Source organism: Malus domestica, chromosome 11, assembly GCF_042453785.1.
Source record: "Malus domestica chromosome 11, GDT2T_hap1".
NCBI classification, from domain to species: Eukaryota; Viridiplantae; Streptophyta; class Magnoliopsida; order Rosales; family Rosaceae; genus Malus; species Malus domestica.
In genome coordinates this window covers 30,792,881-30,808,883 of record NC_091671.1, presented here as the reverse complement: position 1 = coordinate 30,808,883, position 16,003 = coordinate 30,792,881, and the positions used below count along the sequence as shown (strand labels likewise).

At 36.9% G+C, this 16,003-nt stretch overlaps 1 protein-coding gene across 1 annotated transcript; it reads right to left on the bottom strand.

Annotated features, from left to right (window-relative positions):
- Positions 1–7,648: 7,648 nt before the first annotated feature.
- On the bottom strand, positions 7,649–9,778 carry LOC103448502 (cytochrome P450 71AU50-like). The gene is made up of 2 exons (XM_008387760.4): positions 8,795–9,778; positions 7,649–8,521 (listed from the first exon to the last, which is right to left on the bottom strand). The coding sequence occupies exons 1-2, from the start codon at positions 9,677–9,679 to the stop codon at positions 7,907–7,909; spliced, it is 1,500 nt and encodes a 499-aa protein (XP_008385982.2). The 5' UTR covers positions 9,680–9,778; the 3' UTR covers positions 7,649–7,906.
- Positions 9,779–16,003: the final 6,225 nt, after the last annotated feature.

The window sequence follows — 16,003 nt, the reverse complement described above, 5'->3', positions numbered from 1 at the left end:
TGTATTTTCAATATAAGACTTCCGACTTCCTCTAGAGCAAAACATGACCAAATGAAGAAATTTTGGAGTAATTCCAGTTGTAGGACGTTCTTGAGTCACTAAGCTTGATCGTATCGAAATTTGACATTTTTCCACCAAGCGGTTATTATCTGGCGATAAAATAAATGAGCGATGCGCGGTGCTGGAAAATGAAGTTTCTGGGCTTAAATTGGGTTTTTGGAGCCCAAGATGACCTTGGATGGTTTCATGGCCTTCTGGAGATGTGTTCGGAACGGCCTAATCTTTAAAACAAGCTATCTTGGACCGGATTTGGAAGAGATCTGAGGCTAAAACGTGACTGGACAAGTACTTCTTAGATTCCCCTAATTTAATTAGGGTTTTATTTTCTAAGATATTTTATTATTTTTCTTAGTTTCCTAATTGGAATAAGGGACCTATGTTTTAGGGTTTGTGGATGGCTTAGCAAATATATTGCTCTGCAGTTCTTTGTTTTTTGGGCTACGCTTTCTTTTATGCAACTTTGGAAATAGAGAGAATTGCTAGGGTTCTTGGGGATTTTCTACTTGAAGGTGCTTTCAATCATTTTCTTAATAATTTTTTTTTATGATTTTAATTATGAATATGCTTAACTAATTTTTTTTTACTAGGGCAAAGCCTTGAGCCTTAGCATGAATATGTGATTTTTATTTAATTGCTTATGATTGATTGCATGTATACTTTGAATTATTAATTACCGTGATTAAAACTATCTAAATGTCTTAATGCCTGATCACCATTAGGATCTTTGGAAAAGTAATTTGATGCAATTTTGGTCGGAAGGTTCCCTGAAATTGACACTGGCTTCTTGTTATTAATAATTGTAATTTCACTTAAGATGAACACCACGTCTTAAGGATTGCATGATTTTTCAAAGGGTTTTCATAAAACATAATGAGTCTTTCATGTTTAGATTTGATTCGAATGTCCGGACGGGTTGCATGTTAGATATACGTTCTATGTTGGAGGTTTCAAGTAGAATATGAATTAGGAAAATCTAACCTTCAAAGTGGCATGTTGATAGGGATTTTATTACACATGTAAACGGGCTAAAAACTCCTATTATACTTGCAGGAATCACAAGGTTGTTGTAGTATAAACGAATCTCGCAAGGTCGTTCTCCACATGGATTATTAAATAATTCAAAGCAAACCAAATTCCAATTAATTATTGTAAAGTAGAAATTGAGATGATTGATTTTATAACCTACTTAAGTTAAAAACGAATTTAAATATTAAAGATAAGAGAATCTGCAATATTGAAAACTAGAAGGAAAGGAAAACAGTTTTTGGAGAAATCAAATTAAGAAAACACTAGGGTTCCACCATCACCTAGCAATCCTATGAACTTTTACCAATTACTTTTGATCTACACATGCCACTTTGAAGGTTAGGTTTTCCTAATTTATATTCTATTTGGAACCTCCAACATAGAACGTATATCTAACTTGCAACCCGTCCGGACGTTCGGATCAAATCTGAACATGAAAGACTCATTATGCATTATGAAAACCTTTTGAAAAACCATGCAATCCTTAAGACGTAATGTTCATCCTATGTGAAATTACAATTATTAATCACAAGAAGCCAGCGTCAATTTCAGGGAACCTTCCGACCAAAATTGCATCAAATTACTTTTCTAAAGATCCTAATGGTGATCAAGTATTAAGACAATTAAATAATTTTAATCCTGATGATTAATGATTCAAAGTATACATGCAATCAATCATAAGCAATTAAATAAAAATCACATATTCATGCTAAGGCTCAAGGCTTCGCCCTAGCAAAAGGAATTAGTTACGCATATTCATAATTGAAATCATAGAAAATATTACTAAGAAAATGATTGAAAACACCTTCAAGTAGAAAATCTCCAAGAACCCTAACAAATTCTCTCTGTCTCCAAAGTTGCATAAAGGAAAAGTGTATGTAAAACTGTAGACGGCCAAGCAATATATCTGCTTAGCCCCCCACACAAACCTTAAAAACAGGTCCTTTATTCCCACTAGAAAACTAAAAATAATAATCAAATAAAATAGGAAACATAAGCCTAAATTAAATGGTAAAATTCACCTAAAATCTGAATAGCCACGTTTTGGATCCATAAGCTGCTCCAAAACTGGCCCAATATGGCTGGATTTAATGTTTGGAATATTTTGAACACTTCTCCAGAAGGCTACGATCCCATCCCAGGTCAACTTGGGCTCCAAAAATATAATTTAAGCCTAGAAACGTCATTTTCCAACACCGCGCACCGCTCCTTTATTTTATCGCTAGAAAATAACCGCTTGGTGGAAAAATCCCAAATTTTGATACGATCAAGCTAATTGACTGGCGAACATCCTCTAACTAGAATTACTAAAAAATTCATCCATTTGTCCCTGTTTTGCTCCAGAGGAAGTCCTATATTGAAAATACAATTCAAAGTATCAAAATTCTTCCAAAATATTAACCAATATATACTAAGATTAGGGTAAAATATATAATATAAAATCTACTCATCAAAATACCCCCAAACTAGACAACTAGCTAAAACTCAACCAAGACAAAACTTCCACCTTCAAGTTGCAATCCATAGCAAATTTTAAAAACTAGAACATCTTTTCAAAAGTTCCAACCAATCCCACCACAGAGTCTAAGCCATTTAGAATCAATTAGAAAAGAATTCATGAATTTCCTTTGGTGTAAAGTGAACCAACATAGTTAGGGAGACTCGACTAAAACTCTGACCTCTCGTCCTTCTTTATTTCACACATACTAACTTTGAATATAGCTTTTTTTCTTTTTCTTTTTAATTTTTTTCTTCAGTAATAGTAGTGGTCGTGCAATGTCAGTTCACTTAAGCTTTCGATCCAACCCATGTAGCGAGCTTTAGGTCAATGACTCCCAAACCACTAGGGCTTTAGGGCACTAGGTGTAGAACACCCTTAAGGACTTATTAACCTGAGCTGAAAAGGCTATGAAACTAACTAACCACCCTGCCCCATGCCAAAACTCTACCATTTGACGTAAGAATCACTGCTGATTAGGCAGGACTGGCCCAGTTACTAGGCAAAACCTCGGGTGAGACAATTATTACTTTATTCACAATAATAACTGACTTTACTCAAAACAAAAATAAAAAATAAACTTAGACTAAAAGCAAGTGTTTCAATCTCGCTTCCCACAAACCATGTTGATGTGATGTGCAAAGTTCAATGTATAATTCATGAATTAGTGTCTAAGCAACGATAAATAGAAAAGACTATACTGTAAGATTAATCTTCACCACGTCCATTTTTTCTAACGTTTAAAATAATCTATGAATATTAACTTAAAAAGAATGAAAATTCTTAACTGACATAAAAAAAATAAAAGCCTAAAATTGTACTTTCCGACCCCCAAACTTATTTTACACTTTGTCCTCAAGGTGTGGAAATAAAAGAAACATGACAAAAATGAAATAAACTTAAACTAAAATATAATAATTATAAAAGTGAAAATGATTAACAAAACCAAAGAAAAGAAAGATATTACCTGGGCTTGAAAATGAAGTTGTTGCACGGCTAGACTCGGAGCAAATGTGGGCCACGATGTGGCTCATTCTAAAACGTCTTAGCCAGCTTGTTTAAGCTTACTCGATGCTCATTTATCTATATATAGAATTACCCTGGCGCCGTCTTCCCATTTCTTATTTCTCCCTCTAGCTGCTTCAGAAAGCTTCTTTCTCTAGATTCTTCTTTTCTCATCCTCGAGCCCACAACCATTTCTATCTTAAAAACCAAACGTATACCCCAGAGCCGCACTATACGCCCAAACTTCATCTTTGAACCAGGACCATCTAAGCGCATCTACCACTCTTTTACGATGTCCTCCTTCATCATCTTGCTGCCTTCGAACCTCAAAAATCGAGCGTCCTCAAACAGTAATATCAACAGCCGCAAAGATGACATCGCAGATCACATCCCTCTCTGATTCCGACACATTCATGGGTAATTTTTATCCACATCTCCCTTCAATTTTTTTTATTTTTTTTATATGCTTAGATTTGGGGAAAAAATGGATGAAAATTATCTAATGCATGTGTGCTTCTGCGGCAGGATTTGCAGAATGCTGATTTGACATAGAAAAGAACGGTAGATGTCTGGAGCTTATCTGAAAAGGAAAGGTATAGAACATAGATGCCTAACTCTTATTTGCGCATCATGCATGATAATGTTCTCCACATGCTCATAAATCTCTATCTGTGTGCTTGCCTGTACCCACTAATGTATATTTGAGCCCAAAAGTGTGGATAACAGAAACTGTATTCTGCCTTGATGAATCGTGTCCTCTGTGCTACTTAGATCCCTCAACTTTGTTTCTGCACTCCACACTGCCTAATCTCATGAATGTAGAGGAATTGATGATGAATGTGCTGGGGGAATAAATGTTGATTGCACCCCCTTAGTTGGGATTAGGCCGAATCAGTTCCGAATGCAACTTGCAATAAAAAAACTAATTAGATAAGTAAAGAAAAATAACAAGAATTAAAAATTGCAATATTTTTTTTCTTTTTGATTTTTGTAATTAGGAATAAAAACAGGAAAATAAATTAAACGAAATAAAAAGAAAAGAGTTAGAAAAATTGGGTTGCCTTCCAAAAAGCGCTTTAGTTAAAGTCTATAGCTAGACGTAGCAGAAAGAATTGTTGATCACCTCACTTGTTCTTTCAAAGTTAACCACTCTTTAATAATGTCATAGAGCACTGTGCTTCCAAATTTAATGGTTGAATTCTTCTTATACGCCTTTCTTTTTGAATGAATCTTTGGAAAGAAATAGGTTCCTTTCCAGCTATGTTTATTTCTCCATCGAGCTGACTTAAATCGTGTATCTAACACCCATAGTTTCCGCACTGGCTAAAATTTTCTACGAGGAACTTGGCTGTCAATAAGCTTCCTCTTTTCCATATAGATCTTTGCCTGTTTGCAGGACTCATCTGGCATTTCTTTGAATTTGAAGGGCTATGCAGGTGCACTGTCCGTTACCGCCACTAAAATTTTCTGATTAGTAAGCAGCTGTCCTGTAATTAGATTTGTCAGAGTATTCATGCATTCTTGCTGCTTAGCGGGTTGCCTTGGAGTCTCGGGAGAGTGCATGAGTGGCACACAGACTTTTGTAGGAGCAGATTCTATGTAAGTTTCAAGGTCATCAGGGGCTGTTTCCTCCTTTGGGTGTGAATAACAGGCAGATGGCTCCTCGGTTCCTACACCAACCTCTTGATCATCATAGCTTCTCCCACAATTTACTGCTTAAATTTGAAATCCTTGATTGATTATTTCTATGTACAATTCAGTTGATTCCAACAATTTAGATAGTTTGTCCTCCACCGAAAGTTCTTGTGGCACATTAAGCCACTCAAAATACTGCCCAATATGCTCTTTCAAACTTTGAGTGTAGAACTCTGAATGGGGATTGTTCCAGTTCCATTTTGAATCGTTTCTCATATTTATATACTCCTGGACATAATCTGGAAAATATTCTCTCTTAGGACATTGCAAAATATCATGAGTATTTGAATTACAAAGAGCACAAATCGTAGGCTTAAATCCATAATAACCCGTTTTTGCTAATGAAACCCAAAGAGGTGGTCCCTCGGGTGTTAGATTGAATTCAGGGGAAACTGCAAATTTCATTGTTGCACTGCTAAAAAGAAACAAATTGTAACCTACAAAAACAAAATCAGCAATTAAATAAAAAGATATATACAATAATAATTAATTAAGAGTTGATAGACACAAACTATTTAAAACAATCCCCGGCAACGGCGCCATTTTCTTGATAGGGATTTTATTACACATGTGAACGGGCTAAAAACTCCTATTATACTTGTAAGAATGACAAGGTTGTTGTAGTATAAACAAATCTCGTAAGGTCGTTCTCCACATGGATTATTAAATAATTCAAAGCAAACCAAATTTCAATTAATTATTGTAAAGTAAAAATTGAGATGATTGATTTTATAACCTACTTAAATTAAAAACGAATTTAACTATTAAAGATAAGACAATCTGCAATATTGAAAACTAGAAGGAAGAGAAAACAATTTTGGGAGAAATCAAATTAAGAAAATACTATGGTTCCACCATCACCTAGCAATCCTATGAACTTTTACCAATTACTTATGATCTACACATGCCACTTTGAAGGTTAGGTTTTCCTAATTTATATTCTACTTGGAACCTCCAACATTGAACATATATCTAACATGCAACCCGTCCGGACGTTCGAATCAAATCTGAACATGAAAGACTCATTATGCTTTATGAAAACCTTTTGAAAAACCATGCAATCCTTAAGATGTGGTGTTCATCCTAAGTGAAATTACAATTATTAATCACAAGAAGCCAGCGTCAATTTCAGGGAACATTCTGACCAAATTTGCATCAAATTACTTTTCTAAAGATCCTAATGGTGATCAAGCATTAACACAATTAAATAGTTTTAATCCCAGTGATTAATAATTCAAAGTATGCATGCAATCAATCATAAGCAATTAAATAAAAATCACATATTCATGCTAAGGCTCAAGGATTCGCCCTAGCAAAAGGAATTAGTTATGCATATTCATAATTGCAATCATAGAAAATATTACTAAGAAAAGGATTGAAAACACTTTAGAGTAGAAAATCTCCAAGAACCCTAGCAATTCTCTTTGTCTCTAAAGTTGCATAAAAGAAAAGTGTACGTAAAACTGTAGATGGCCAAGCAAATATCTGCTAAGCCCCCACACAAACCCTAAAAACAGGTCCTTTATTCCCACTAGGAAACTAAAAATAATAATCAAATAAAATAGGAAACATAACCCTAAATTAAATGGTAAAATTCGCCTAAAATCTGAACAGCCATGTTTTGGACCCATAAGCTGCTCCAAAACTGGCCCAATATGGCTGGATTTAATGTTTGGAATATTCTGAACACTTCTCCAGAAGGCCACGAACCCATCCAAGGTCATCTTGGGCTCCAAAAACGCAATTTAAGCCCAGAAACGTCATTTTCCAGCACCGCGCATCGCTCATTTATTTTATCGCCAGAAAATAACCGCTTAGTGGAAAAATTCTAAATTTTGTTACGATCAAGCTAATTGACTCACGAACGTCCTCCAACTGGAATTACTCCAAAATTCGTTCATTTGGTCCTGTTTTGCTCCAGAGGAATTCGAAAGTCCTATATTGAAAATACAATTCAAAGTATAAAATTTTTTCCAAAATATAGTAAGATTAGGGTAAAATATATAATATAAAATCTACTCATCACATGTGTAGATCATAAGTAATTGGTAAAAGTTCATAGGATTGCTAGGTGATGGTGGAACCTAGTGTTTTCTTAATTTGATTTCTCCATAAACTGTTTTCTTTTCCTTCTAGTTTTAATATTGCAGATTAGTTTACTTTTATTAATTAAATTCGTGTTTAATTTAAATAAGTTATAAGATCAATCATCTCAATTTCTACTCTACAATAATTAATTAGAATTTGGTTTGTTTCGAATTATTTAATAATTCATGTGGAGAACGACATTGCAAGATCCGTTTATATTACAATAACCTTATCATTCTTGCAAGTATTATAGGAGTTTTTTAGCCCTTTCACATGTGTAGTAAAATCCTTATCAGACACCACTTTATTTAATTAATTACATTGCTTGTTCTCCTCATCAAGTGAAGAACACAAATGTAAGACAGTAGAAACACAGAAAAGATGCCTCCGAAAAGCGTAGATAACTGTGGTTTGCCACTAGTTGTCCCTATTTTAAAAAAAAAAGGAGGGAAACACAGAAAAGATAGCTAGTCCACGACATATACTTATGACAAGTAGGAAAATATATAGGCACTACAGACACATAAAACATGATCAATTCTGAAGGCGATATGAAGGAATAAGGAGCAAATCCTTGGTCCTAGAAACTGCAAGACCAAACACCTCAGTCATATCCAACTCATTTGGCAACATGTTGTCTGGAAGTTCCCAATCAAAACAATGCACAATCTGTGCCAACACAAACTGTACCACAGTAAGCCCTAACTGCATTCCAGCGCAACGTCTTCTGCCAGAGCCAAACGGTATAAGCTGAAAGTGTTTTCCTTTAACATCAATATTGCTGCCCTCAAACCTTTCTGGTACAAACTTCTCTGCATCTTCCCAAGCACTTGGGTCTCTCCCAATTGCCCATGCGTTTACGATAAGGCGCGAATTTTTCGGTATGTGGTACCCATCGACAGTGCAATCTTCAATGGATAAATGAGGGAGCAACAATGGTAACACAGGATGTAGTCTCAAGGTTTCCTTCACTACAATGTCCAAGTACTCCAATTTCTCCAAGTCTGATTCCTCCACCATTCTATTGAGACCTACAACATTTTCTAGCTCCTTTTGGAGTTTCTTCATAACTTGTGGGTGCCTAAGGAGTTCTGAGAGCGCCCACAGGATTGCTGATGGTGGTGTGTCCAATGCGGCCGCGAACATGTCCTGCCAATAAATTTTTCATTGTTAGATGAAGATGAAGTATATATATAGTAGTGCGACACATGTACATAGATGACAATTTCATGTACATGATGAATTACAAATTTAAACCATCAACAGTCAATTTAATATATTCAAAAGAAAGTCAACCTAATAGTTCATAATCACAATCTTAGACCACATCATGTTAAATCGTATAACAAGAAACAAGTTCTTTTTAATTTGATGTCAAGCAAGAATGAAAAGAAAAATATGCAAAATGATATGTATACTTACCAGCATAACGGCTTTGACATGCACGCGTTCGATTCGGTAGTCTGATTCTTCAGACCCCATGCGGCCCAGCACGACATCAACGAAGTCCTTTGTTCTTTCTTCATCCTTGGATTGAAGATGGTCGTCGATTATCTTCTCAAAAAAAGTATTAAACTTCTTGTTGATAGACTTCATTTTTTTGGTGAGCCCTTGCAGGTCAAACGGCCTAAGAAAAGGAATGTGATCATTCAAGTTAGGTGCTGCTACTATTTGGATAGACTCTTTCAACACCGCCGTGAAACCCCTCTCGTCAAAGTCCTCGTCCTTGTACTTCTTCCCAAACACCAGCCGACAGGTCAGGTCAACGCTGAGCGATGCGATCTTGTCACTGAGATTGATAGGAACCCGTCGATCATTGGCGTCCTCTTGAACAGATTGAATCAGAAGAGAAACCTCTTCTCTCCTCATGGCCTTGAAAGAGTTGATCTTGTGGTTGCTAAGTAATTCGAGCGTGCACATCTTTCGCATATCGCGCCAATACGGGCCATACTTAGCGAAGCTCATGTTCGTTTGCCCAAAGATGACGTGCTTTGCACCTTCATGAGGTGGTCTACTTGCAAAATTAAGGTCGTGTGTTTTGAGGAACAGCTCGGCCGCTCGTGGGGACGAGATAACAATGTTATGTTGGAGGCCTAACCGCATGTACATGATGTCGCCGTATTTCTGGGCTAGTTGATAAAGATTCCTGTTAGGGACCTTCCCTAACAAGTGGAGGCTGCCAAAGATAGGAAACCCTCTCGGACCAGGAGGTAGCATCTTGTTCTTGTTCTTGCCTTTTGATATCCATGTCTGCAGGACGTGAACAAGTGCAAGCACCCCAATTGTTGCCCAAATCCAAAGTGCCATATTGCTCTTTGGGAAATTTCAGGGAGGTTTTAGCTGTTTCAGACTTCGACCAGGTCTCAATTTGTTTCCTTGAGTATTATGAATGCCAACTGATGCTTGATTTTATAACTCTGGAGGAGTGTAAAGGTCCAACCAGCTAGACGTAAAATATCATTAACTGCATACTTGCAGTATTGGACCTGTCCATTTTTGCAATTATTTTATTTTCTTGGACCTGCCCATTTTTGCCGGCATCGTATTTAAAATCGTTGATTTGTTAGCCATTGTTTCAAAATTATTCTAGTAAAAAATCAATTAAATGTTAATTAGTACTACAATTTAGTGGTATTCTTCTTCATTTGTAAGTGAGAGGTCTTAGCTTCGATTTTCGTTAACGACGAATTTGAACCACATTATTGCTAGTTTATTGTGGGGCTAAACCTACCTCTGTAAATGATATCATTTGTTCAAAAAAAACAAAAAAAAAACAAAATCAATTAAACCAAATATCGATTTGTCATCCATATATAATTAACAAACGGACGATATATATTGAAATGTTGGTTAATATCAAGATAGTCTATTTCTTGAATGCATGTGAATAACTAAGGGTCTTGAATTTAATTAATTATTTTGTAAAAATGATCTTAAAAATAATAATTAAGAAAATGTACAAGTGGATGCAAGTATTTCCCTTCCAGATTATGATTTCAAAGATTGAACGGCCCATTGGACAAGATTTAAGATTGAACGCCCCCTCCCGTCGGAAAAGATTGAACGGCCGGCGGAAAAGATTGGAAATTCAACAGGAAGGAGTTGCAGCTAAGAAAACCAGCTGTAGCACTCTTGTTTGTCCTATTTTGTGATCACATATTTTGGATAGTTTCTTGGAATCTATATTTTTATAAGGAGAAGGGAGTTTTTCTTAATAATTAAAAGAAAATTAAGTTGAGAAAAGTCGTAGATGGCTAGGAGCCTAGGACCGGTGAAAATTAAAAGAAAATTAATGCTGCGGAAGCAGCTTCAATGACGTGGAGAGGACTGAGTCTTTGGTCACCCAAAACAGGACCGGGTCTTTGTTTGGGGTCGGATTTGGATCCTCTCCTGAGCTAATGGAAAGGATCCTCCTGACCACTAATCATGGGCCGTTGGATTTTTATCTAACGGTTATAATTATTATAACTTTAAAGGGACCCTCCTGTTTGTAGCCGTTGGATAAAAATCCAACGGCCATTGATTAGTGGTTAGGAGGATCCTCTCCATTAGCTCAGGAGAGGATCCAAGTCCTTTGGGGTCTATTTATTTGTTCTTATCTTTGAAAATATGCCGAATTCAAAATAAATTATTCGGTAGCATATTGTGAAGTTTAGAGTTAGCTTGATATTGTTGTATTTAAAAAAAAAATTGTTTTGTTATATTGTGAAATTAAATAGATATAAATAAAACAGTTGAGTATTTGATAAACATTTTTATATTTATTTTTTTGTAAAAATGAGCTTTCAAATTGACACTGTTCATCCATGTTTTGAAAAACAAAAGAACAAGGATTTATATTCTCAAAGTTGCTATTTGCTACTTCCCCTTTTCGGCTTCAAATGACCAATACTTTTGAAAAAAGCAGGTTGGTCCTTGTTTACCAAACACAAAAACACCCCAACTTTTTCCCCACATGTTTGAAAAAAGGAAAAAAAAATTGAAGCAATACCATATTGGTAATAGTTTAATTTCTCATTTTTTAGTATAGATAATATCGTATATACAAAAAATGTCCATTGAGTGTTTTTATTAAGACCTTGTTTTGTTAGGCTATTTTTATTAAATTCCCTATAAGAAAAAAGGGTTTTACAAGTGAACTATTGATAACATTGGCACTAGAGGAGAATACTATTTCAAAAGATAACATTATGACTCGAGGAAATCACTATTTCAAACTCAATACTTTTGGAAAAAAAAACAAATTGCTTTGTAACGAGACCAAAGGAATCTCACAATTAAAAATAAAATAGCGCATGGCAACGTGGACATATGATGATTTTTTTGGCTAAATTTCTCAAATGGTTTTATATATATAAAAAAAAATATAGGCTTAAATATCAAAATGGTTTCTGTGTTTTAGCAATTAGGTCAGTATAGTCACTCTATTTTTAATTTGGCCAATTTGATTTTCGTGTTTATCTTTATTATCCAATTAAGGACATTTCATCCAATCATTCTTAAAATTTTCATAAACTATTATAAAATTATTTATAAAATTATCTATTTGATTTAAAATATTTAAAAATAAAATAAAATCAAAATCAAAAGAAAAATTACCCTCTGTTGTAAACATTCCTAGTTTAATTATGATTGTGTAAATCCTAGATAAGATTTGATTCTAGTTATCCTTTCCTATTACAACTTGTATTACTTGGAGGAGAAGGAATATCTTCTCTCCCTTTACTACTATAAATAAAGGCACAATGTAGGAGGGATAACAACACACACATTCCCCTACAATTCTACAAACACACATCTCTCTCCTCTCTCTCTCTGCCGCCGGCCCTTGTCCCTCTGTCAGATAAAATAGACCACAACACGTTATCAGCACGCTCCTACCGCTGCGCTTAGGAATCTGACGTTGGAGATTTTTTTCTGCATCAAACCAGTTCATCTATATCATCACGAAATCAGGTTCTTTCCAAACAACGGCTTTTAACTCGATATTTTGCAAGCCCTGATAGCATGAACATTCACCATGATGCATGACCCAACTTTACGTTTAACGTATTTTAGATTCTACATAAATTGTGTATGCTTCATAATCAAAATTGCTACAATTATGTGAATTTGATATTTGTCATGAATTGAATCCTACATATGTACATGCATTGAAACTATTATTTGCATATGCATCAACGTAAATATGTGATTCATTAAAATTATACATGCATATAATATAATTGAATACAAAAAAAAAAAAAAAAAAAAAAAATTATGGGCTCGCCTGGAACGGCCCGAGAAAAAAAAAAAATTTTAGGGCTGCACACAGCAGCCCATTCCCCTCTTCTCACCCCGTGGGCCTGTAATCCCACCCGAGGGTTCTTGGCCTATATTTTTAGGCCTCGAGATTTTATTATTTAATTTTTTTTTTTAAAATAATATGGGTTTTTATATTTTCACCCACACTTTAATTTGGCCCCGAAGACCAAAAATAAATTAATTCACTTATCATTATACAATATCTCTGCATATATTCTTTGCATATTTGTTTGCATATATATTTGTGTTTGCCTGCAGGAATATATGAACCTGAAGTTCATAATTACTTTGAAACCCGAAGTTTCTTCTAAACATGCCTTGTTTGAAAACCCGAAGTTTTCACTTAAATATATCACCCATGAAAACCCGAAGTTTTTCATGCAAAATTAAACCAATACATGTCTATTAGAACCTGTATGTTCTACTCCTATGTGAATGGATTGATTTTTCTCCATTACACTAACCACATCTTGTCCATCTATTTTGATAGGACCATGTCGAATTTGAACAAACTCGACTTCACCGCTTTGGAGGTTTCTGGAAGGAACTACCTCAAGTGGGTTCAAGATGTGAAGCTCCACCTCACTGCAAAGAACTTGCGTCCTGCTATTGAAGAAGCAACAGATAAACCTGTTGGCGAGGCTGAAAAAGCCACTGCTATGATCTTCATCCGAAGACATATCCATGACGCTCTACAAACTGAGTACCTTGCTGAGGAGGATCCACGTGCATTATGGGTCGCTTTGGCTGATCGTTTCGATCACCAAAAGGACATATTCTTGCCTGAAGCAAGACACGACTGGCAGCACTTGCGCTTCCAAGACTTTAAGTCTGTGAATGAATATAATTCTGAAGTTTGTCGAATCCGATCACTTCTCAAGTTTTACAATGAAACTTTGACTGAAGAGGATCTCCTGGAGAAGACCTACTCGACCTTCTCTGCTTTTAATATTGTCCTGCAGCAACAATATAGAGCTCAGAAGTTCACTAAGTTCTCGGATTTGATCTCTGTTTTACTTCTTGCTGAAAAGCAGAACCAGCTGTTGATGAAGAATCATCAAGCTCGACCTACTGGGGCTACTGCTGTGCCTGAAGCACATTATAGCACTAATCAGCACCCAAAACGCCAAAAGAGGCGTGGTAAGGACGGCCAGAAGCCATCCCACCAAGGTTAACAGAGCCAAGGCCCATCCAAAGGAGGAAACAAAGCCCAGAAGCGCCCAAACCTCGCTCCCAAGGCCCCGAACTTCAAGAATAAGGGCAAAGCACCTGCCACAATGAATGACGATATGTGCTATCGTTGTGGTTCCAAGGACCATTGGTCCCGTATTTGCTGTGCTCCCAAGAAGGTTGTGGATGCATATCATTCTCGTCGTACGAAGTTTGAATCAAACTTCCTACAAGTGGACGAACCGGAGACTACAAAGATGGAGGTTTCTGATTTTCAGGAGGATACCACTCTTATGGAAGATTAGAATCTTAGACATACACTTATTTTTTAGTTAAAATAAGACAATTGGGGCCGAATTCCACCTTGTGGCCGAACCCCACCTTGTTTTTTGGTTGATTTTGAACAATTTTCCTTTATGTTTTGGATTATTAGTTGGCGATTTATTTTGGATATTCAGTTTTTTCCTTGAATAAATGAAATTATTTTGAATTGATACTTGTTTTTATAAACTTTTATGCATGTGACCGATTCAAATTAATTTTTCATTCTAGGTATGACTAGTGGGAAAGTTAGTTGTCTGGCAGATAGTGCAACCACGCATACTGTTTTGCGTGAACGCATCTATTTCACTAACTTCGTACCTAAGAATGCACCTCTGACAACCCTCTCAGGCCCATCCAACCTGATTGAAGGATACGGCAAGGCACGTATAATGTTGTCCAATGGTACAATTTTGACCATTGCTGAGGCACTCTATTCTCCACGTTCCGGAAGAACGTTACTAAGTTTCAAGGACATTAGAGATAACAATTACCACGCTAAAACCCACGTAGAAAACGGAGTTGAATTTCTGTGCGTAACTTCCTACGAATATGGCCAGAAGCGTATTCTAGAGAAGATGGAGCGTAACCCGAGTGGTCTGTATACTACGACCATACGCCCCATAGAATGCCACTATGTGGCCGGCCCTACCACAGGGACCGCGCACGAAATTACACTTTGGCATGATCGTTTGGGACATCCTGGACGAATAGCGATGCGCCGTATCCTCAAAACTTCACACGGGCATCCACTAACCCGAAGCTTAGGTTCGATCCATGAAATTGCATGTCAAACATGTTCTATGGGAAAGCTTATTACTAAGCCTTCTTATGACAAGATTCGTTCGAATCCTCCCATTTTTCTACAACGGATTCAGGGGGACATTTGTGGACCTATTCAACCTCCCTGCGGACCATTTAGATATTTTATGGTTTTGGTTGACGCTTCTACACGTTGGTCACACGTGTGCTTGTTGTCCACAAGGAACGCTGCATTCTCCAAACTGTTGGCTCAGGTTATCAAGCTCAGGGCTCACCACCCTGATTATCCGATCAAATCTATTCGATTGGATAATGCTGGAGAATTCACATCTAAAACTTTTGATGACTATTGCATGTCGGTTGGGGTTGAAGTTGAACATCCTGTACCCCATGTTCACACCCAGAACGGCCTGGCAGAGGCTTTCATTAAGCGTTTACAAATGATTGCTCGATCGTTGGTCATACGTACCAAGCTCCCGATCGCTGCTTGGGGCCATGCAATATTGCACGCAGCAAAGTTGGTCCGCCTGAGGCCTGTTGCGACACAACCATTTAGTGCCCTTCAGTTGGTCACCGGATGCGAACCCGACATATCGCATCTGCGCGTTTTTGGTTGTGCGGTCTATGTGCCGATCTCGCCGCCCTTACGTACAAAAATGGGGCCTCAGCGAAGGATGGGAATCTATGTCGGTTATGATTCTCCTTCGATTATTCGTTACTTAGAACCTTTGACAGGCGATCTGTTTACCGCTCGTTTCGCGGATTGTCACTTCTATGAGACAGTCTTCCCGTCATTAGGGGGAGATAAGAACGTCAACGTTCCTAATGAACGACGCGAATTATCGTGGACGACTCCCACTTTGTCTCATTTAGATCCCCGCACCGCTCAGTCTGAAGCTGAAGTGCAGCGCATATTAGATCTCCAGAGCATAGCTCAGAGCATGCCAGATGCTTTCACCGATCTAGCGCGCGTGACAAGATCACATATTCCAGCTGCGAATACGCCTGCAAAGATGGATGTACCAAATGTACGACGGACTACCCTCCTGGAAGCCCGGGACGCCAATTCTGGTG